We start from the raw sequence: 22,546 nt of genomic DNA on the forward strand, positions 1-22,546 counted from the left end.
GCGCTTTCGCACACTTTAAGCTCAGGCGCCCTATCAAGGTTCTCTTACCTTAATGCATTTTGCCTGTCAACCATCTTAGAATTACATGCTATTGAACATGGCAATGAAAGGCGGCTGAATTTGAATCAGTTACAGCGACAATGTATTAACTGGGTCTGCGATATAACAGTATAACTGAAACGCTATTTAATCCATATATGCTAAACTGCCTTCATGGCACTTCAACACTCCCACATCCTGGATCAGCCCAGTTATTCTGTCATTCCTTAAGGAGATGGAATACATAAACATTGTGGTGTGCCACAAGAGGAAATACAATTCTCCCTCTGTGGTCAGGCTCCCAATGGAATTGTTGTGAAGGAATAGCTATTTACCTTTCACAGAAACCTTTATATTGAAATTCAATCTTCGTCAATGGCCTTGGCTTACATAACTGCTCCTTGTGATAAGACATTCTGTTTGACATGTATGTACTGTTACATATGTATGTACTGTGTGCGACTTATCTGAAGACATCCCAACTACTATGTGATGCAAAACACTTCGTGTTACTGATCTGACACCTTCTGCACCCTAAATAGCAATGTTTGCGCCCTTTAACATTTGGCACTAGGTGAGCATATTACACACTTTGGGCCCCGATTCATGCAATTATCGGGGCAGAGAATAGGGTACTTGCATGAGCAACTGCATGCAAATCCGCCTTTGTCGATTCATGGAATCGAATGCATGGTACTTTTCCTGGACTTGCGTGGAGTTTGCGCTGGCTCGGCACATCTGTATGAGCCATCGAGGGCCTTGCGCGAGACACCAAGCAGAACGTGGGTGTAGCTTGCGCAGAGGGCTGGGAATGGGGCGGAAAACCAAAAATGGGGAAGAACTGGCAAAAAAGTGGACATTCTGAGGGACAGCCTGCTGGCAGTTCCTCTGCAGCAAGTTCCTCGCACATCCACAATTTCGCAGCACGAGACATACTTATGGATTTGATCGTGCAACATCTTGGCTGGGAAATGGCTACACAAGTCCTTCATACGATCCGCCACCCGAAGGTAGGCGTAAATACACTTGTGCTCAGGATTTTCAGCATGCAGGTGGGGTTGCAGGTCAGATTTCGGGATGCGTGTACTCAATCAGGGTTCCGATGTAACTTAGGGGTGCGAATAAACAGTGTAGCGGGGTGCAGGAACGTTTCACAGGGTTTGCACGCAGATTTCGCTGAGTTACAATTTTTCATAGGCATGTTGTGGGGTGCCAGAAACAGTTACGGGCGACCCTGCGCAGGATCCCCAAGTCACAGGTCTGCTTACGGGGGATCCCACACACCGTTTGAACCATGTATGTATTTGCACCCGGGAAGCGCAAAAAAGGTAGCTGTTCTGGCTGTTTATGCTTTGCGTGTGTGCGTGTTGGGGGCGTTCCGAGCGCGATTTGCGAATATGGTTACTTTTCGCTGTAGATTCCATGAATACATGGGGTATGCATTTTATTTTCTGAGCGCAGGCTCGCACAGTGTCCTTCTCGGAGCGGACCCCTTGCAGATATTTATGCGTGGTTTTTCCATGACGCGGGCCCTTTGTGTGTATTACATAAACACATTATGGGAACACACTCTTCCAAAAGTTATTGGGCCTCATTAGGACCCTGGCGGAGTGGGTTTCCGCCAGCGCTAATCGCGGCGGACCCGTCCGCCGTACTACGAGTTCCCTTAGCGCCATGGAGGTTTTCTCCGCCTGGTTTTACCGGGCGGAGAAAACCATGGCGCTAAGGGACCTCGTTGTTAATTACGCCGCCGTACTTTACGGCGGCGTAATTAACTCCTTCCCCACTCCCATTATACCCTATGGGGCAAGAATGGGAATGGGGAAGGGTAAAATGGGGATTGGGGATTTACCGCTCCGCCAAGGTCGGCATGGGGTGGTAAATCCGCCAACCCCCATGGCGCTATCGGCGGCTTTCCGCCATGCTCCGCGGTGCATTTAGCACCGCGGATTCCGCCAGGGTCGTAATGAGGGCCATTGTCATGTCAAATAGATATCAGGGTTTACAGTAAATTCATAATTTAATTTCCCACTTTCACACTGTTTTTACTTTTCTGTCTTATAATTCAAAAATAAATATTATTGCATCCTGCCTTCCTTCCTTGCTTTCTTCCTTGCTTTCTTCCTAACTTTATAACTGCCTCTGCCCCCTCTTTTCTTCTCTCCTTTCTTCCATTCCGCACTTTACTTGCTTTCTCTCTTTCCATCACCCCCCACTCTCTTCCCACTCACATTTTCTCTAGCTCTCTCTCACGATTGTCACCTCTCCTTCCCTTTCCTTCTGTTCTCTTTCCTTCCCTTCACTTCCATTAGCGTCACTTCCATTTATTTCCCTTCTGTTCTCTTATCTTCAAAATCAGCCCCTTCCATTCCATCCCTTCCTTTATTTCCTTACAGTGCTTGTTTGCTACTTTCCTTTCTTACACCCACCCATTATTCATTCCATTTTAACTCCCTCGATTATCTTTTCAATTCTTTTGCCTGTCTTTAATCATGCACAGCATGGTCTTCCAACACTCTTGCTCACTGCCAGGGACTCCTTATTGTATTGCCCGATGCGCTGCTGAGGCAAACACGCTTAAAGAATCGTTGTGAACATGACCACCCAGCGGCAGTGCTCACTGGGCAGTGGGATCTTCCCAGCCTGGCATGCCACATCCTCTGGTGTATGGTGCTGAGCAGCAGCTGGAGCATCTGGTGCTGGCCAAATTCATGTGAACCTCTTTTATTGTCACTAAACCTTCCTAGATACAATGGTCAGGAGTTCAGACAGGTCTCTGTGACTAGCAACGTACAAATGCCTTCACTCGCTCATTCACTCATTCCCTTCTCTCCCTGGCTTGAATGACCACTGGTCAATTGCAGAAAGTGGTTGTCAGAAGATGCTCACCCATCTGCCATCAGAACTGGACAATAATTATTTCTCCCGGTATTCTTGACGTGTCCTTGAGGGATCTGAAGCCTCTATTGGGTTCCAGTGGTCCTTCTTCCTCCAGTTCCAGAGGGTGACTGCCTTCATTCCACCAGTCTGCTTCAGTTATATGCCTCCTCCTTGGGTCTGATGGGGTGGGTGAGTTGTTCCATTTTCTCCAGCTACTGATTAGTTTTGAGTCTGCCACTCCCATAATGTTCTTTGTTTTGATCGCAATAAAGGTATGCATGCTCCATAGGCCACACCACATTGGGTCAGGACATGCACACTCTGCATCACAGACTCTGGGCTCTATGATCAACCTGAACACAGTGCCACAATTGAGCACACTGAAGGCTCGACTCACTAGTACTGCCTTCGCCAACACCTCCATCAGCGCCCCTATGCCTTTTGGTTCAGGTGCTTTACAAATGAAAAAATAAATAAATAAATAACAGACACTACACATGAACTCCTCCTCCCCAATGAAGGGCCAGACTGAGCACAGAAGGACCGTAACACAGAGACACTGCAATACAATCTGTTCCAGCCAACCACACTGTACATAGGACATAGGAGTTGAAGCCATCTCTTCCATGACAAGATACCCTTTTCAACCCTCTGCTAGCCAAACCCCTTCTGGTTCGGCCCATTCTATTAACCGTGTATGCACAACGTTTCAAGACCCTCCCACTAGCAACCTCCAGGTCGGGAGAAAGAAACAGAACACATCTGAACTGCCACCACCAAATAATAATTCTAAAATTGAAATCAACGCTAGGTTCCCTTTCTGATTAATACCATCAGTCCAGGGCCCCTGCCCTTACGATCTGCACAATAGCCGCTAGACATTGGAACACCCTACCAGCCATTCTAAGGGCCGATAACTCCTTCTGGACCTTCCAAAAACAACTGAAAACCCTCCTCTTTATACAGAGAACATGTAACTAGCTCATGCCCCTCAGCCAGTAAGTCAGCTTCAGAAATAACAATCACCTCCAAGATTACAGATCATCCTATCATTAGGCCTTCTGTTCTGGATATACGCAACTATGTAAATACCTGTATAATCTATTGTCATGAGTCCTTCTGCTATGTCTATAGCCAACTCTGAAAATAACTCTATTACTCATTGCCATCTTATGTAAGAACAGCACCTAGATGCCTTTGGGTTAGGTGCGCTATACAAATAGCAAAAATAAATAAACCTACTCACAGTTTCAATCTCTTCCCAACTACATACACAAACCCCATTTGCCTTTAAGCACCCCCAACATCACATGAATGTCTATAGAGTAATAGACAACAATCTCTACATCACTCCACGATGGTTTTCTGTTGGAAGTGCAAATTGCTCTTTTTCGTGACACCCTGAAAAATGAGCAAAATGTCCAACCTTTCAATTTTGATGACCTTTTACACGCATGCATCAAGAGAGTGCAAACATGGTAGAGGCTGTGCCATATAAGGGCACTTTAAATTATAATTAAGTTGTCCTTTGGAACCTTTATTGAAGAATAGCAATCAGAACTAGTAAATTAAGTCAAGTTTTCAAAAGCAGAGTCCACGTTTCACCTGTGTCAAGCATCTTGTGTTGTCAAACCAAGTGTAAAAATTTGTGAACAGAGCACTGGCACCATTCTGTTGCCCTCCCACTGAAATGCGGCCCTTTATTTACAAATGAGTTATTTGTATTTATTGATATTTATTAAGTGCTTTCGCCAAAGGGCTGTACATTAGTGACAATTAAACGGTACAATTCATAAAGGCAAATGAGGATGACTAAAACACAGAGGGAATACCAAGTGGATAGGGTAGAAAGGAAATAGGCCTTAAGTCGGGTTCGGAAAATGTGGCGAGATGGGGAAACTCTGACAGACAGAGGCAATGATTTCCAGAACCTTGGCGCAAGGAGAGAGAATGAACGGAACCGGGAGGTGGAGCAGGAAGGCTTCGGAAAAGTGAGAAGAAATTGAGACTCAGAGCGGAAAATGAAAGGACAGACAAAGATCAAATGGTAGAAGAGAGATGGAGAGAAGAGAGGGTAATCGAGGAGAGCGAGGGGAAATCTGAAAGAGAAGGCCGATAGCTGAGTTGTAGATAGATCTCAGCGGAGTGAGATGGGAAAGTCGGAGATGAACAAGAAGAGAGGAACAGAGAGAGAATATAAAGAGCTTAGTCACAAGACGTAGGTTAAATAAGTAAAAGTGGCAGGTGTGAGCAGTATTAGAGATGAACAAAGAAAGGGATAGAGATGAGTCAAAGATTACCCCAAGATTACCGGCCGAGGTGGAGAAAGGAAGAAAAGTATGGGGGAAAAATAGAACAGTGGGGGAAGAAAGGGAGGAAGAAGTGAAAGGAAAGAAAAGGGTTTCCATTTCAGAGGGATTGAGATGGAGAAAATGTGAAGACATCCTGAATTGTATTGCCACAAGACAGGGAGAGACCGAAGAAGGGAGAGAATCAGGAAAAGGAGGAGTAGGAAAGAAAGATCTGAAACATAATTACTACTGCAAGCCAGTTAGAAAAGAAACTAAATTCCTCTCGCGGTAACAGTCTAGTTGGGTTGGCATTTGTGAGATCGAGACGACTTGTATTGAAATATGACAGAGTTATGGAAGTGGAACACAGACATTTTAGCCACTTAAAGGTGTCATTGCTGTGCTAATTAGTTCATGATATGATTGGTTAACCCGAGTCAATCCACAGGGGAACTCCAGCGAACATCATAAACAGGGCAAGGTACTTTTTCAGCTTAGTCCTTACTGTCACTTCCGCCTCATGGAGTTGGCGAGTAGTTGTTCTTTGCTTTGTAGCAGTCAAGTAATTATGTTTGTTTTGCTGTTAAAGGTTGCCAGAAATGTCCCCAGCAAACGTTCAACAATGAGACTAATGGACCCTGTAAGCCCTGGACAAAGTAAGTATAAGCCTTCCCTTTCTTTTCTTTCAACATTCCACTATTTGTTCTGTGAGACCATCAAGAGGGGAAAAGAAATGTAGGTTTTAGGTGAGGTTCTTCTTTTAACCCATGTCTTTCACAGGGCAAATTTTCCAAAGGTCGACAGGCCAGTTCCACTTTTTAGATGTGAAAAGCATAGAGCCTCACACCCTTCAATGGGAGAATGAAACGATAACCATTGGATTTGTTTGTTTATTTGTATGTAACCCGCCATAAGCTTTTTTTGATTCCTGGCGCCACCAGGAGCTGCAGCCATCTTCCGGTGACAGAGGTGCATTATGCGTAGTAAAGTAGAGACGAAAAGCTGAAGCATCTGAGCTTCTGCGAAGCGTGGAAACACGCAGGCACCGATGGATACACAGTGGATAGATTTGCATAATCAATCGAGCATCCGCAGAGCATTCACTTAATGTTGTGTACCGCTGTTATTGCCCCATACCGGGACCTAATTCCAGACATGAGGCTACTAGCTGTTGCTGCATGGTTTGACCAGATGGCCCAAGAAGACCAGCCACTGATCCAACCTTGCTCCCAACATGTCTGCCTTGCATTGACTTTCCCTTGACGCTAATATAAACAGAACTTCATATAGTAGAAACAATGACATTAACACCTACTTTCCAAGAAGCAAACGTGCATTCAGTTGTGGTAATTGATCAATGCTAACGAAGTCAGATCCGATCTGCTGATCCCTATTATTATTGTTATTGACTCACGCCTGTCCGCTCACTGGAACATTTGCAATTCAGGTCCCTCGTTTGGGGCATATGTTGCCTCATGGCCACTTTTAAAGCTCAGCGCCTGCCATAAAGGTCATCAACAATCTGCAGCTTCTCTGTGCTCCATCTCTGAAGCTCTAACAATGTCTAGGACAAGGCAAGAGAAAATAGAGAAATATCTGAAATAAGTTTCACTGCTGTTATGATTATAAAGTACAACAACATGTTTTTCATTGTTTCCTGTACCAAAGCTGTCTCAGCCAAGGATTGGATGTCCTGATGCCAGGAACCAACATCAGTGACACGGTGTGCTCATCCCCGGACCCTGTAGCAGGAGTAGCAGGTTAGCATTTGCTAGTAAATACATCATTGTTCTTTGATTTTTAATTCCTGGAATGGTTTGATCGATTTGTATACGTGCAGGTGTCGTTCATGTATTTTTATTAATGGAATCACAAAATCATGCTTTCGCTCTGATCAAGGGTGCTTTGTAGTCCAGAAAACGTATATTAATTGGAAACATATGCAAGTTGGTTCATACATCGGTTTCATCACCTCCACCGAAGCTATTCACAAACTCAGTAGCAGGCTTTTTATGTAACTGCGGTCGCTCATTGGTAGGCTTCGACGCAGCAGCCTCATAGGGCGAAGGACCCTGCATAACCCGGTATAAGTATTTACCGCACCTAACTGGGTGCATTGCACTTCCCTTGGCTACTGTTGCTGCTGTAAATAGTATACAAGCACCGGTACCACGATGGAAGGAGCCTTCTTAGAAAAATAATTCAAACACAAGACTTCTATTCATATAGTCTTGCAACCTAACCAACGCCATAACACCTACATCGGTTCCCCTGCTGCGAACGGCTATTAGATCTCCTCAGTCAATGGGAGGAGTTGGCGCTTTACTCTAGGCATAGGGAACCGGGCAATGCAATACAATGTAACTGGGTTGTTTATGACTATAGACCATTTTGGCAGACTTTTGGCCATTGACGGTAGCAAGTTAGCAAAGGCTGCCGTGGAAGCATTAGGGGCTGCATACGCCAGTCTCTCCGCGATATAAACGAATTGCAGATTGACGACAGACTATCCTGCCAGACACAGAGCAATGATCAGACAGACTTCCATTGATGAGCTGGGCTCGGTGGAGAAGGAAAAACCAGAAGGCCGGTTTCAGACCACTATAGACAACATCCACATGCTAGCCCCCTTGTGTCACCTTCCGCTTCTCTTCTTTTACCCTCCTTGGCCCCTATCCACTGGAGGTCTCTTCACCCAAAATCAAAAACACAACCACTGTCAATGAATTCCAACCAGCATCCTCTCTCCTGAAAGGGACTCCTCGCCCACTCTGTCATTGGTACCACTCATCTGATCGCCGGCCACAGTGTACTGATACTGTATATACTCTGTCCTATGAATGCTTGAACATATCTGACTACCTTTCCTTTTCTGGGGATATTGCTTTGGCAGGCCCCATCCTCTCACCAGAGAATGTTTACATTCTTATTGTCAACACTGGATCTCAAAAATGTATGTTCCACGCACTTGCCCTTTTTCATTGATGAATACACAATACACTAACTAGTAATAGAATGCTAAACCATGCACTGAGGTGATCTGTACTGACTCATGGTGGATTGCCCTATTGATACAAGGTAATGGGCCAGGGACCACGGCATGCACAGTGTTCTGAAGGACACTACCTTCCACCTCCACGTTGAGAATATGTGTTCTCAAAGGGGCTTTTACAGACCAGAGAATCAGTGATTTACAACATGGATGGGTGGGGCAGGACAAACTGCGATAAACAGGGTATGTTTCAGAACTGGGAAAGAAGTAAGATGCACGGTCAGGAACCCGAGGGATGCATCAAATATTGTAGAACAAGGGAAAAAGCCATGATTATGCAATGATTGACAGGCACAGCAGGCGTCATAGATCACAAGCAGACATGGATACAAGCTCAGGAACTGATAGGTACGACAGGCATCATAGAGCAAGAGCACAGGCATGGATACAAACCCAGGAAGTGATGGACACAGCAATGATGGAAGAACAACACAAACATGCATCACATGTCCTGAGCTGATCGGCACAGCAGACACCCCTAGACCACGAAGAGGCATGCTTCCAAGCTCAGGAACTGGTGAATACAGTAGGAATCATAGTACAAGGACACAGATAGGGGAATAAAGTAATGCGCTGATAGGCACAACCGGTATCACAGAACAAGAACAGACATGGATAGAAGCTCGGAAACTGGTGAGCACAAGAGGTAACACACAGGAAGAGCACAGACATGTACACAAGCTCAGGGACGGATGGAAACAGCAGGAAGCAAAGAACATCAACAGGCATTGATACAAGCTAAATAACTGATTGGCACAGCAGGCACTTTAGACATGGACACACGATCAGGAAGCAACAGACACAGCGGGTATCATAGAACATGACCATACATTGATGCAAACAAAGTAACTGATTGGCACAGCAGGTACCTTGGATATGGATACAAGGTCAGGAACCAACAGACACAGCGGGTATCATAGAACATGAACATACATGGATGCAAGCAAAATAACTGATTGGCACAGCAGGTACCTTAAATCAGAGCACATGCATAGATGCAACCTCAGGAACCAACAGACACAGCAGGTATCATAGAACCAGCGCATGCTTGGATACAAGCTCACGAACCAACGAGCACAGGAGTTATCATAGATCAAGAACAGTGACATGGATACATGTTCAGGTACCAATGGGCACAGCAGATAACATAGAACAAGAAGACAAGCATGGGTATAAAGGCATGAGGCAAGAGGCACAGCAGGGATCACAGAAGAGGAACAGGAAGAGATACAATGTATCGAACTAATGGGTCTAGCAGACATCATAGGACAACAATACAGACGTGGACAGAAACTCCAGAACCAATGGGCATGCGGGCATCAGCGAGCAAGAACAGACACAAAAAGCAATACCAATAGGCACAGCGGGCATCAGCGAACAATAACAGACACAAAATCAATACCAATGGACACAGCAGACATCAGCGAACACGAGCAGATACAAAAACAATCTCCGGAACTGCCTGTATTATGGAGCAGCAACACAGACCTGAACGCAAGCTCAGGAATCGATAAGCGCAGCAGGCATCATAGAAAGAGAATACACATGGATACACGTTTAGGAGCCAGCAAGCTCAGCGGCTGAAGAACGGACCGAGAAACAGAAGCAGTCACAAACAAGCACATTGGAAGTCAGCAATTTAGAGACACAGCATATTTCGGAGAACAAGCACACTGTTGTGGATTTTCAGTCAGGAACCGATGAACAGAGAGGATATCAGTACGAGAACTGACACATACGGTAAGGAGCTGACGGAAAAACAGATATCAAAGAACAAGTGCAAAGGGGTTAGAGGGCAGGAAAGTAGAGTGCTTAATTTGTAGTGGTGTTTGCCAGGGCTCAGCCCTGGCACTTATTATGGAGCCTCGACACTTATTGTCTCAGACTCATATTGATTATGAGGTAATGATAGCCAAAGCCTCCATCAACCCCTATGAGCAGGTGCGGGCTGTAGTTTAACCCCAAATGTGTCATTGATGTGGTGTGGGGGACCAACTGTGGGTGGTGGCAGAAATGGTGGGGCACTGTCCGTCTGCAGTGTCAAAAGTGTGCTAGAAAATATTTGGGCTCTGGCACTTATTTTCTTACAAATTAACTGCTGGGGGCACAACTTACATCAGAGAACAAACACACAGACTTGGATTATCACTGAGGAAGCAAGGAAAATAGCAGAAGTCAAGGGACAAACACAGACTTAAAAACACCTGTTCCCCATCACCCGTCTAAGTTTAAGTCCAGGTTTCCTTAGATGTTGGTGTGCAGTTAGCCCGCACCAAGAAACTGTTTGCAAATTGCAGTGTACGCTGCGCATGATAAAATATACAAACATCACACATGAGGTCAGAAACGGATGCACTCCGTATTTCCGCGACAGCAAGCAGGCCGACGGAAACGATGCTGCAGCAGGTTGGCACGTGCGTCATGCGCAAGTCTCCAGACAGCTCGTCGAGCCAATGTAAACTCCCAGCTAGGGCACTTCCAAGAAAATGTCACAAGCCATCAGGAAAAATGGAGACAGAAATTGCCAAACAGCCACATATCTTTCTTCTTTCTTTCAATTATCGGAGGCGTGGGCGGACCCACGCAGGCGCTTCCCCATCCTAAAGGATGATGTGCACCAGACCCACCAATCAATATTTATCTCCCATAAACTCACAACTCCTCCCACCGCCCAGTCTGCCTCACAAAATCTAACATCACACTGCTCCTCCTCCTGCCTCTCTCCCCGTCACCTCCCAGCAAAGCCTTCCCACTCAGCTCAGCCACACCCAGCGCAATCAACCGAACCCTCATCAATTCTCTCTCTTCAACATGTCTCTCACACCTAAGCAAAAAATGTCCCACAGTCTCAGGCACCCCACACACCGCACAGTCCCTCGACTCACGCTTCCCCACTCGAAACAGACAATCATTCAGCCCCACATGCCCTATCCTCAACCGATTCAGCATCACCTCCTCCCCCCTCCTCCATTTCAGACTCCCCGCATCCACCTTCACCGACACTTTTCCACGAACACCAAACATCCACCTGCCCTTCACCCTACTCACCCACCTCTCCAGCCACTCATCCATGACCCGTCTCACCATCACAGCCTTCACCTCATCCACACTCAAAGGCAACCTCACATCAACCGCTCCCCTCCTCATACCCTCACCCGCCACCAGAGCCACCAACTCATTACCCAAAATGCCACTGTGACTGGGGACCCACACCAACTCCAAATCCATTCCCCCACGCACACACTGATCAATCTTCCTCCTGATATCCAAAATCACATCCTTCCTATCACCATCCCCTGCCACAATCGCCTGCAACCCACTCAATGAATCCGAGAACACCACCACCATCTCATACCCCAACTCGCACACCCTATCAATCGGGCAGTCGCGAGATAGCACATACTGATAGACTGCAAGGCAGCACGAGATCAAAGAGCCCCAGGAACCGTTCAGACAAAGCCCTGAGCAACTTCCTCCCTTCAAATATTGGCTCATAACAAGGTAGGTATTTAGGTGGCCAAGCTGCTCATTAACGCGACACTTGTAAGGCTGGCGTCAAGCCCCAGATAGCAGGACTACCGGAGCAAGGCTGACTGTTGACGCTTTATCGCCTCCATATTCTCTGATCTTGTCCGGGGCGGAGGGAGCTTGACGTTTTCAGTCCGCTTGTTCTTAATGTGGTTGTCGTTAGTATGCACTGGTGGACTACAGACAGGTCGGCTCGTTTTTCGGAAAACCGATAATAAAATGTACCTAGCACTTCAGCCACAAACGTACTAATGGACGCACCTGTGCAGTGGGAAATACACATCCTCAGCCGCACATGAATGTTAAGAACAGCCATTTATTATCATTACAGCTATTTTCAACTAATGTGCCTTCCTGGGGGCCAGATTGCAGAAACTTTGCGCCGGTGCAAGTGCAAAGTTTGCACAGTATTAGCACTAGGGCAAAGTTTGCCCTATTTTTTTTTTTAAAGGGACACAATAAAAAACCATTGCACCTCGACAAGTGCAGTTTGGCATATTAAAAGCACCAGGGCTAAAATTGCCCTAGTGCTAAAAAGTTACATTTTTGCATCAGGTGTAAGTTTGTCCTAGTGTTAATACCATTCCGTATTAGCACTAGGGTAAACTTTGTGCAAACATTTAGTGAAAATGCATCTTTTTTGAACTAGCACCATTTTTGCCCTGGTGCTTTTAATATTAGTGTGCCAAACTGCACTTGTCACGGTGCAGCGTTTTTTTTTTTATGTGTCCTAGTGTTTTTTAAAAATAGGACAAACCTTGCCCTAGTGCTAATAAAGTGCAAACTTTGCACTTGCACTGGTGCAAAGTTTCTGTAATCTGGCCCCAGCCGGTCCGGATTGGAGTGGAATAAGGGCACTACACAACAATGGCTCTTCCTTACATGTGTGTTTAGACCGGGATTAGGGGGTCTATTCCCTGTTGGGTTGAAATAAACTATAGGTGCATTGTTTGAAAAAAACACAATGCATGAAATCGTGCAATGCTTAATCACGTTCTTGCTATGGGGCTGGTAGGCGCCCTCACACATAGCTCTGCCCCGTGCCAGGGGGGTTTCTGGGACAAATAACATGATCATCAGAGTGGCATACAGTTGGTCAGATCATGTCCCTATGCATGTGCTTCATTTGGGTAAAAATGCAAGTGTAGATATTCACAAAAAGCACTTAAAGTAAAGGTGTGTATCATGGGCGTGCACCCTCAGGTGCCTCCTCGCCCCAGTTGTGCTGGGGGCCTGTCTGCGCTACTTTTTTTTTTACATCCTTTATGTATCAATGATACGAGCACCAGTAAGTGTCTTGCCTTTCCCCTAAACCTGTTCCAAGCAGGCATGCAGGGAAATGCACAGAAGGGTCATTTATGACCCTTCAGCACATCATGTTCAGCCTTCCTATGGGTAGAAATGTATTTACCCAAATATTACATTTTAGACCGATCATACTGAATGGCACTCACAGCACCCACGTGGCATGATCCCAACACTAACGTATTCAGGGGGTGTGGCTTGCACAGTGCCCGTGCTGGCCATCTTGCTTCCCGTAGAGGCATAGGTCGCATTCGTGAGCAGGGCCGGCCTTAGGCCTTAGGCCTTAGGGCTACCTGGTCGACCGCACGGGACACCATTAGTCCCCCCCCCCCCTCACCACGCCAGCTCAGGGGAGTCTTTCAAGGGCTCCCCCGAGCTGGTATGGTGGGAGAAGGCACGGCAGGTGCCCTATTGAAATTGAATGCGCCCCGCTCTTGTTCTGACGCCTGGCTTTCCAGCAAGGGAGCAGGGTGCATTTAATAACAATAGTGAGCAGGGAGTTAATCAGGGTTTGTGTCGGCAGTGCAAAGTCACTTTTCAGCAATGTAAAGTCACTTTCAACTGTGCAACAACATTCCATGAATTGGGCCCTTGGTGACTTTCTGCACGTATAAAAACACCCCATGACACCTGCCTAACACGCCAGGGGTTTAAAACAGTTTCGTTTTAAATTTACGTACAGAGCACAGCTTAAGCCCCGAAGGGCACGTTGGCATTTGACATGCATAAACTAGCTAAATCCTAATCCGGTGCTTAATTTGTCCGTATGTCAACTACAATGAGCAGGTGCGAACTGTAGTGTAACCCCAAATATGTCGGCACCGTGGGGAGCAGCTGCGGGTGGTGGCAGCAGTGATGGTGAACTGCCCACAGTGTCACAGGAGTGCTCGAAAATATTTTGGCCCTGGCCCTGGCACTTTTTTTTTTTTTACAAATGAAGCACTGCCCTACTCATCCTAGTGAAAGAGAAAGCAGCCAAGCAAAAGCAGGATGAAGACTATTTGCAGCTTTCTTGTGAAGAGGAAAGGTCATATTGCGTGCATGTTTTTTTTGCGTGACCTTTGACACATGATCCGAGCCACAGAATAATCTTTTGAGACATCTTTTTCATACTAACAGAGCTTTACTTTGGGTTGACAAATATACATTTCCAAGTTGAACTACAGGTGTTTCTATCAGGAGTTGAATATGCACCAGCAATCCGAAAACATGTATTCTTTCATATTAAGGGAGCAAATCCTGTAAAATAGCACAGTATTCTCAAGTATTTGACCTACGTGTGTTAGTGAAGTCGAGAGACTATTTTGCTGTAGTGAAATTGCTTGGAGGCTTGCCAGTGTTTCATTCGAATGCCCAGGTATGCATCACATTTCGAGTATGGCTATCAAATGACAAGTTCCCATACTAAGTATTCCCTCGGAATGTTAGGTGTTCAGTTGCTATATATTATCATGAAATGCCATGTACTGGCATCACATGCCAGGTATTAATAATGTGTTATTTATAGCGCTTTACGTCACACACATTTACGTACATTATTGTGATTGTAATCTTGTAATTGGTTATTTGTAACGCGCTTAGTACCCAGAGGTTTCTAAGCGCGCGTCATCTTGCTTCCAAGGAGAGCGCGTTGCCCCTGAGCTATTCTCCCGGCCCTTGTCCCGGCGATTATTTGTTGTTGCCATCAAAAGGCCAGATACTTGCATCGCATTGAATGTGGCTCCATCAAAGGCCATGTACTCTGGCCAAATGCCTTGTGTTGCCATTAAATGTCATATTTACACATCATGTGTCACACGTTCCCATCACACGTGTCTCCTCCCCACACAAAGAAAGGATGTTGACTACCGGTGGAAGTGGCGGCACAGAGCTGCTGCACTATTTATTTACCCAGAAACTGGCTGTGTGGTTTTGAAGGGAAGTATGAAGCACAACCACAGAAAACCTTTAGGAGCCAGATAGAGCCGTCTTGAAATTGACGTGCATGCTCTTTTTAGTTTGGCCGATTAGGTATCGGTTGTGATACCTATAACCCAGAACTGTTGCATTAGAGTACGGACAGGGAGAAATGGCATATGAGAAGGGACACACAGTTTGTAGGGTTTTTTTGGTTATTTGCCCACCCATTGGCTGCCCATGGCCATGCTAATCCCTATGGCCATTCCCACCCAGTTCCTGATCGCTCCCCCCTACACCACTGCCAAAATACCTCCCATGGGAACTCTTTGAGCTCTCTTTACCCAAGCCTTACCACCAAACTTTGGACTCAAAGTGCTTGCCGCTAATTTTATTAAAGCAGTCTTATGAGAGTTAATGACTTAATTGGAGATTTATACATGCTGCTGGTGTAATAAAAATGTAAACCAGGTCTGCCTTTATCCACTCGATTTATGAGCACTTGAGTGTCTTTCACTGACGTCCTGTTAAAAACAAGCATTGGCAAATCCAACAGTTTTGGCTTGTGTATAAGTATTAGGCATTTGACATTCACTGCTAGTAGATGCCCAGGTACTCACACCATTTTGCACCTGCTACCATCAATGGGCAGCTAATAACACTATGGCAGTGCCTGAGACAAAAGTCCAGGCTTGGCATTGCCAATGCATTTTTCTCTAATGTATGATAACTTAAATGCTGCCATTGGCCTCCATTGGATGGAATCTGCACGAAAGTCAGTGTAAAGACCACAAATGGCAGCGACGTGCCAAGAAAACCATGACAGAATGGCCCGATCGGTTTTAAGAAGTTTGCAAAAAGTCAAACATAGTGACTATGTAGTCTTCTGTGCTTGGTGGCGCAGTTCCTCTCCTGTGCCACACACGTTCCCACGGGGAGGCTATGCAAAGGGAATGCAAGCATCTACAGGCTCTGCCTGCGCAGTGCCACAAGCAACAGACACTTCTGCATCATAAAGGGGTTTGGCACGATGTGAGCAATGTGCTATCTTTAGGCTGCAGGAAGCCTCATGAAACCAGTGATTGAAAAACTTGGGGCCTGATTCATAGAAAATTGTGCATAGACCCTGCAAAGTTCGCATGGTGAGGAGGACTTTGCAGGCCCCCTCGTGCATGAGGCACCTCTGTGCAATCCACGTTTTCATGGAATCTTCCCTGCAAAGTAACCCTATGCGCAAGTCACGGCCGGAATGCCCCGGAACGCCCTCCACAAAGCAAGTGTAGCCACTAATTTTATTTTTTTATTTTTCTAATTTTATTGTGCATTTAGCCAAACCCATTTGACCTTTTACACATTCAACACCATGTAAAAACAATCATAAGAAATAAAACAACAACATACATCATAATTACAATTAAATTATCAATTGTATATGAAAAAATGAAAAAGAAACAATAATAAAAAGAGAAGGAAAGAGACGATACGATGATTTGCATCATTCATTAATGAACTGTACTATGTTCCCTAAAAGCCAGCTGTCAAGTACAATCCCTTATCTTCCACGAAAGGTAAAACCTAAATCGTTCACCATCAACTTTCGATTATCTACTCAGCTGTCACTTTTTGTTGTGAGATTTAGGGCCCTCACAATATGTACCACTTCTGTAGTTAGGAACACTTTATTACCTGAAACAAGTCTTTCCCAGAATGTGAGGGATTCTAACATGTCGATATTATGGACAGATCTTCTTAATCTCAAGACCCTCAAGGCCCGAGTTCCCGCACAATCAATCATCACATGTTTGATTGTATGCTTAGCCCAGATATCCGACGGAAAGGTTATCCTGTCTCTCACATGCCGAATTTCCAATGTTGGTAGTATATTCAACCTTAATCTGAGAAAGTCCACCCTCACACTTGGGTCTAGTGACCATCTTAAATAGGTGGATAGTGAGGATCTGGATTTATCAAAGAGCGACCATGAGGCGGACAGCTTTAATGCTCTCATTTGCTTAATGGTTCAAATCCAAACGCCTTCTTTAATTTTTCCCTTAGATTTGACGGGATTATACACCAGGGTATCAATGTCTGAGTCCAGGTTTGACAGAATCCCAATTACTCTCCCCCTTAAAAGATTCAGAAAGCCATTATCATTTGTTTGTGCCCGAGCTAACATATCCTCATAGAGAGATAGAGGGGGCGGATCAAAAATAAGTCTATAGGTGGAAACCCACCCCCATTCCATCCATGCTAAGAGAGATATCAAGCCCAGTTCAAAGCGAATTCAGACCACCGGGACTGAATTGGGTAAATTAAGCATTCTTTTCCATATTTTGGACTCCAATTTATCCCAATAAATTCCAAAACTCAAAGGATTACATTCAAGCCCAAAAAGCAGAGAAGGCACAACTTTTCCCACATAATATTTTATAAGAGGGGAGAGAGAGAACTTACACAATTTGTTATGAATTTTCACCATCTGGGATCCCAGGTTCAGAATCTTAACATCCAAATGATGTAAGAAAGAAATGTTAGTTGGGTGAGCCCAAATCCTCATACCAAATAAGTGATTTCATTTGATATAGGGACCACTTCATTGTTCAGCCCCATATAAATGGTTTAACCGTCTTCTGTGATTTTTTTGAAAATTACAATGTTAGATTTCAGAGGGTTAATTGACAGTTGATTCACTTTTGCATACTCTGCCAAAATGCTTAGAAGATGCTGAAGGCCGACTTGCGTGTAATCGAAGATGGCAATATTGTCTGCGTAGCAGATCCACAGAATGTTAGTTGTTCCCAATTTAGGGCTGGCCAAGACTAAATTTTGGAACCATTCAAAAAGGTCTGCAAGAAAAAGATTAAATAAAAAAGGGGCCACAAGGCAGCCCCGACGCACACCTCGATTTATCATGAATTTTCTCAATAGATCCCCGGATTTAGATAGTGTATCCACTAATACCTACCTATGCGCGGTTCTCGAGCGCAAACTGATGCACCCCGGTAATCCTGCGTGGGGTCCCTCGCAATCCAAGCCAATATCCCGGCAACACTGCGTGGGGTCCCCCGTAACTGTTCACAGCACCCTGAGAACATGTGCACCATGCTCCGTAACACAAGTAATTTCACGTTCAATCTGCTTGCGAAGCCCCATAAACCATGCCTGCCCCTGCTACACTGCTTACGCGCACCCCTACGTCCGATCAGAACCCCGACTGCATGCACGCACCCCAAAATCCAACATGCAATCTTACCTCTGCATGGTAATTCCTATGCACAAGTGTCTGTACCTCTGCCACAGGTGGCGGTTAGATCGGGAGCTTTGCATGCTCATTACCCTAACGTGAGTTTGCGCTGTCAGATCCATGAATAAAATTTGTTCTGTGCAGTTGTGGGCGTGCAATCTCCTCGTGGCAGGTCATCCCTCACCACGCCTACAGTTTCCCTTGTTCTTCTCCTCATTTTGAATGTTCCGCCCCCTATTTTGGACTCTGTCTAGGACCAACCCACACTATGTGAGGAGTCTCACGAAAGGCTTGTGACTGCTCGCAGAGGCATGCCAGACATCCGCAAAGTCCACGCAAGTCCCAGGAAAGTCCTGTGTAGTTGATTACATGAATCGATTAAAAGGGTTTTGTACGCAGAATGGTACACAAAGTCCTGATTTTTCGCGCAGATATTCCATGAATTAGGGCCTTTGTTTGTAACTCTCACAGCAAGCTATACCAATCTACAAAATTACATCCGCAATCCAGTGAGTTATAATTTCAAACACAGATTGCAGTGTAGCACTCTCGTTCACTCATTCTTAGACTCTCACATAGTGTTTAGGGCAGGATCGCCCAGGGCACACTGTCAGACCCCGCCATGCCAACTCGAGGCGCCTTTCAAGGGCTCTGCCGAGCTGGTGCGGTAGGTGAAGGCACGGCACGCACCATATTGAAGTAAAATGTACCGCTCTCAATGAGAACTGGTGCATTTTATCATAAAAAGCCGTGGCTGTCAAAGCAGCATGGTGCAGCCTTTAAAAGGCAGCCCCCTGCTGATTCGGCAGCCGAGGTTCTATTGAAGCAATCAACTGCACCCTCCAGCACGGAGCGGGGAGTTAATAACTTAACTAAATACAGCCCGGCTGCTAGTTTTGCAGCAGCCCTCTATTTAATTTGGTGCACCCGCCCCCCCCACCCAGGGGTTTTGGGGGAAGGGGATGGGGGCACCTCATTTTGATGACTTCCCTCGGGCACTGGCAGTGCTAAAGCCGGCCCTGCTCCCAGGTGCAAAAAGCCCAACCAACAGTGCATTCGCTTCCAGGCACTCCTCTCAGCGATTCTGATCAGCTCTGTACAGGTCGGAGCTAGAGTGAGGCTTTGTCCCATGTTGGTGTGAATAGCACAGGAATCTAGGAGCCCCTAGTTTAACCGCACCTTGCAGTGAGTCTTGAGGCGACAGACATGCACACAGCGGTCAACTGAAATGGCGGGCACCATGACAAACAAAATGGCTGTAACTGCAAATGATGCCTACATTTTACTTGTGTGGATAAAGAAGGCACAAACCTAACAAAACAAGTTGGTAACTGCACAAGAATTTACCACACGCTGTGGGAACCCTGTGTGGAAATTCTACTGCAGTTTCCACAAGGGGATTGCAAACCATGAGGGAACTCGCTCCTCAATTCTCTCATCAGAGTGGGGTGGATGCGGTCAAAAGCACAGGAAGACTTTTTCAGCCCTTGGATCCAGGGTGAGGGTGTTGGTTTGCAGACCAGTCACTATACATCTTGCTATCCTTTTTCACCCTTTCTATCTCTGTGTATTTTGCAGTCTTCTTCAAACACGCTGTCTAGCCGCTCCCACTTAGTTCAATAAGATTACTTCTCAGTGCTTTATCTAACACATAGGGAAGTTGTTCTGCTCTCCCTCGCACTTAAGGTACATTTCTGAGTTTTATCTTCCAAGATGTTCTGTGATTTAGGGATCCGAACCGCCAGTGGTCGAAGTGTACAAAATGAAGTAGTGGAACTATGTTCCCTGCTGGCCTGTCCATGCCCTCCATCACACGCACAAAATAAACTCCAAAACAAACGTGGTTGCTATTTAATGGAACGTTCAGTGCAGTGCACTGAAGTGCAACGTTTAACTTCTTCCTACACTTTTATTTTAAAAGAAAATAATTCCGGAATGTTTTGCTTTTAAAATAAAAGCATGGGAACGGTAAAAGTTAATTTTAAAAAGTAGAGGAGCAGCGCTCCCAACCGCTCCCGCCCACTTCGACCACTGCAAACCGCAATGTCTTTGTGAAATTCTATATCCCTCTACATTCACCACACCTCCACCCAACCTCAGAGAGTTGCTCAAGTTCACTGTCTTGCCTTACCTAGATACAATCTGCAGAAAGCTGGCAGAGTTAGTTTCCCGGGCCTTGCCACCAAATTGTAGAACTCATTGCCCCACCCACTTAGATCAGAATGGTCCTTCCACTCTTTCAAGAACAAGGCCAAATTGTGGTTGATCGCTAAAGATTCTAAGAACTCTCACCTGCCACATCGGCCATAATCTTCCTGGAACGACCCTGCACCCTTATCTATGCTGTACCCTGTAAGCACCCTGATTGTAAATACTTTGTAAATATCTTGTAAGTAATTTGACTGTATGTTTAATCTGACGGTTCATTCTGTATATTGCCACTTCTCTTTATTTATACTATGTCACTGTAACCTAAGATATGCGCCCAGATGCCTATGGGCCAGGTGCGCTATACAAATTTACAAATAAACAAATACAAATAACATACTCCCCCATTGCATTGGGTTTGTTTGTTCATTTGAATAGGGATGTGATGACCAGTTGCCGCAGCCTGCGGGTGCGTTCTGCAATAATAGCTCCACTGTAATGTCAAAACACAAGAGGTGATGGCTGGAAGGTTTAGAATCAATCTTAACCACTGGCATTGCTCTGGGCTACCCGCCAGACCATCATTCTTCGCCTGCTAAGCCATTACAGAAGCGGAAAGACCATATACAAATCAGGCTTGATCCTACCCCAAAAGGGGCAGTCCAGCCCGAACTGCTAAGTCACATCCTTTCTGCCCAAGACCACAAGCATCCCCAAACATGTTTCAGCCTTGTTGGGCCTCATCAGTGAGGAGTAGCTTGGATCTCTAGGCCCATCAGGCACGGGACCCATGTCTGGGCATACCCGTCCCACTCGGGGTGACTTTAGCAAAACACAAGAGGTGGTGGCTTACCAGGCGAAGAATGATGGTCTGGAGGGTTGCCCAGAGCAATGCCAGAGGTTAAGATGTATTCTAAACCTTCCAGCCATCACCTCTTTTGTTTTGCTACTAACTGCTAATGGTACCTGAGCTCCGTTTGATGGTCCGAAAGAAGTCCATTACCCTCTGATGCAGCTGGCAGCCTTGGAAATTATTGCTTAATTCATGATAAAACTAATGACCAGCAAAAAACACCCTAGTGAATGTTTTGGGTTCATTGAAGGCTATCACCTGTTTTCCCACGAGAAAAGCCCAATTAGAAAAAAATATCTACCTATTTTGTTCGAGATGCACTTCCTTAACGCAGCAGTATGAGAGGAAGCGAGGCAGAATGGGAGGTAAACAGACATAGCAGACTGCCAAGGGCAGATGTGGCAGAACAGCCTTGATAAGAGCATTCAATCTCATTAGAGAATGTGTGGCCTTGAGTGGAAGCTGCCGGCCTCGTCCTTTCTGCAGATGCTGCCTCTTGCCCAGAATCCACCGCGTGCTTATGGCTAGCATCATGGAGACACATGGAGGATGGAAACCAGCAGTGGAAATGCAAGCACACCACCGGCAACCCAGTCCTTTAGGTGGGTCTTTTCAGGACGTTTTGAAGTCGCCAAAAAGCCATACAACAATAAAATAAGAGCCTCTTCTTCCATAATTGCAACGTTTAAAATACAACGTCCACTTTGTATACTTAAACATATTGGTGGTACGTTTACTCCCAGGGTCCCTCCCTTTGCTCTGTGTGCCTGCTTCTGAGCTTTACACATCAGAGAGGATCATTCTCACCTAACTATCGACTGCCGTTTCTTTTGTCACAGAAGTCGTTTGCTCTGAAAATGTTAAGCATGGAAGTATTTTGACTTCGAAAAAAACGGATTGACTTGAAAAATTGTAGGCATGGAATTGGATAACTTCCACTCTCAAATGGCTAACTGAGCCTCTATCTGTAGGCGTCCTCTCTGTGCTCTGTGCTATCTCAGTTTATATCTCTACCTGTTGGCCTCCTCCCTGTGCTCTGTGCTATCTCAGCCTATCTCTCGACTCGTAGGCCTCCTCCCTGTGCTCTGTGCTACCTCAGCCTATCTCTCTACCTGTAGGCCCCCTCTCTGTGCTCTGTGCTGTCTCAGCCTATCTCTCTACCTGTAGGCCCCCTCTCTGTGCTCTGTGCTGTCTCAGCCTATCTCTCTACCTGTAGGCGTCCTCTCTGTGCTCTGTGCTATCTCAGCTTATATCTCTACCTGTTGGTCTCCTCCCTGTGCTCTGTGCTATCTCAGCCTATCTCTCGACTC

At 45.8% G+C, this 22,546-nt stretch overlaps 1 protein-coding gene across 2 annotated transcripts in view; it reads left to right on the forward strand.

Moving 5' to 3' along the window:
* Positions 1-22,546, forward strand: part of TNFRSF9 (TNF receptor superfamily member 9) — a 124,305-nt gene that overhangs the window by 76,255 nt on the left and 25,504 nt on the right. For both annotated transcript variants that reach the window (XM_069610927.1, XM_069610926.1), the window contains exons 5-6: positions 5,800-5,866; positions 6,879-6,970. In XM_069610927.1, the coding sequence (XP_069467028.1) occupies positions 5,800-5,866; positions 6,879-6,970 (159 nt within the window). The remainder of the gene's footprint in view (positions 1-5,799; positions 5,867-6,878; positions 6,971-22,546) is intronic.

This window comes from Ambystoma mexicanum, chromosome 8, assembly GCF_040938575.1.
Source record: "Ambystoma mexicanum isolate Mex_15411 chromosome 8, UKY_AmexF1_1, whole genome shotgun sequence".
Classification (NCBI taxonomy): domain Eukaryota; kingdom Metazoa; phylum Chordata; class Amphibia; order Caudata; family Ambystomatidae; genus Ambystoma; species Ambystoma mexicanum.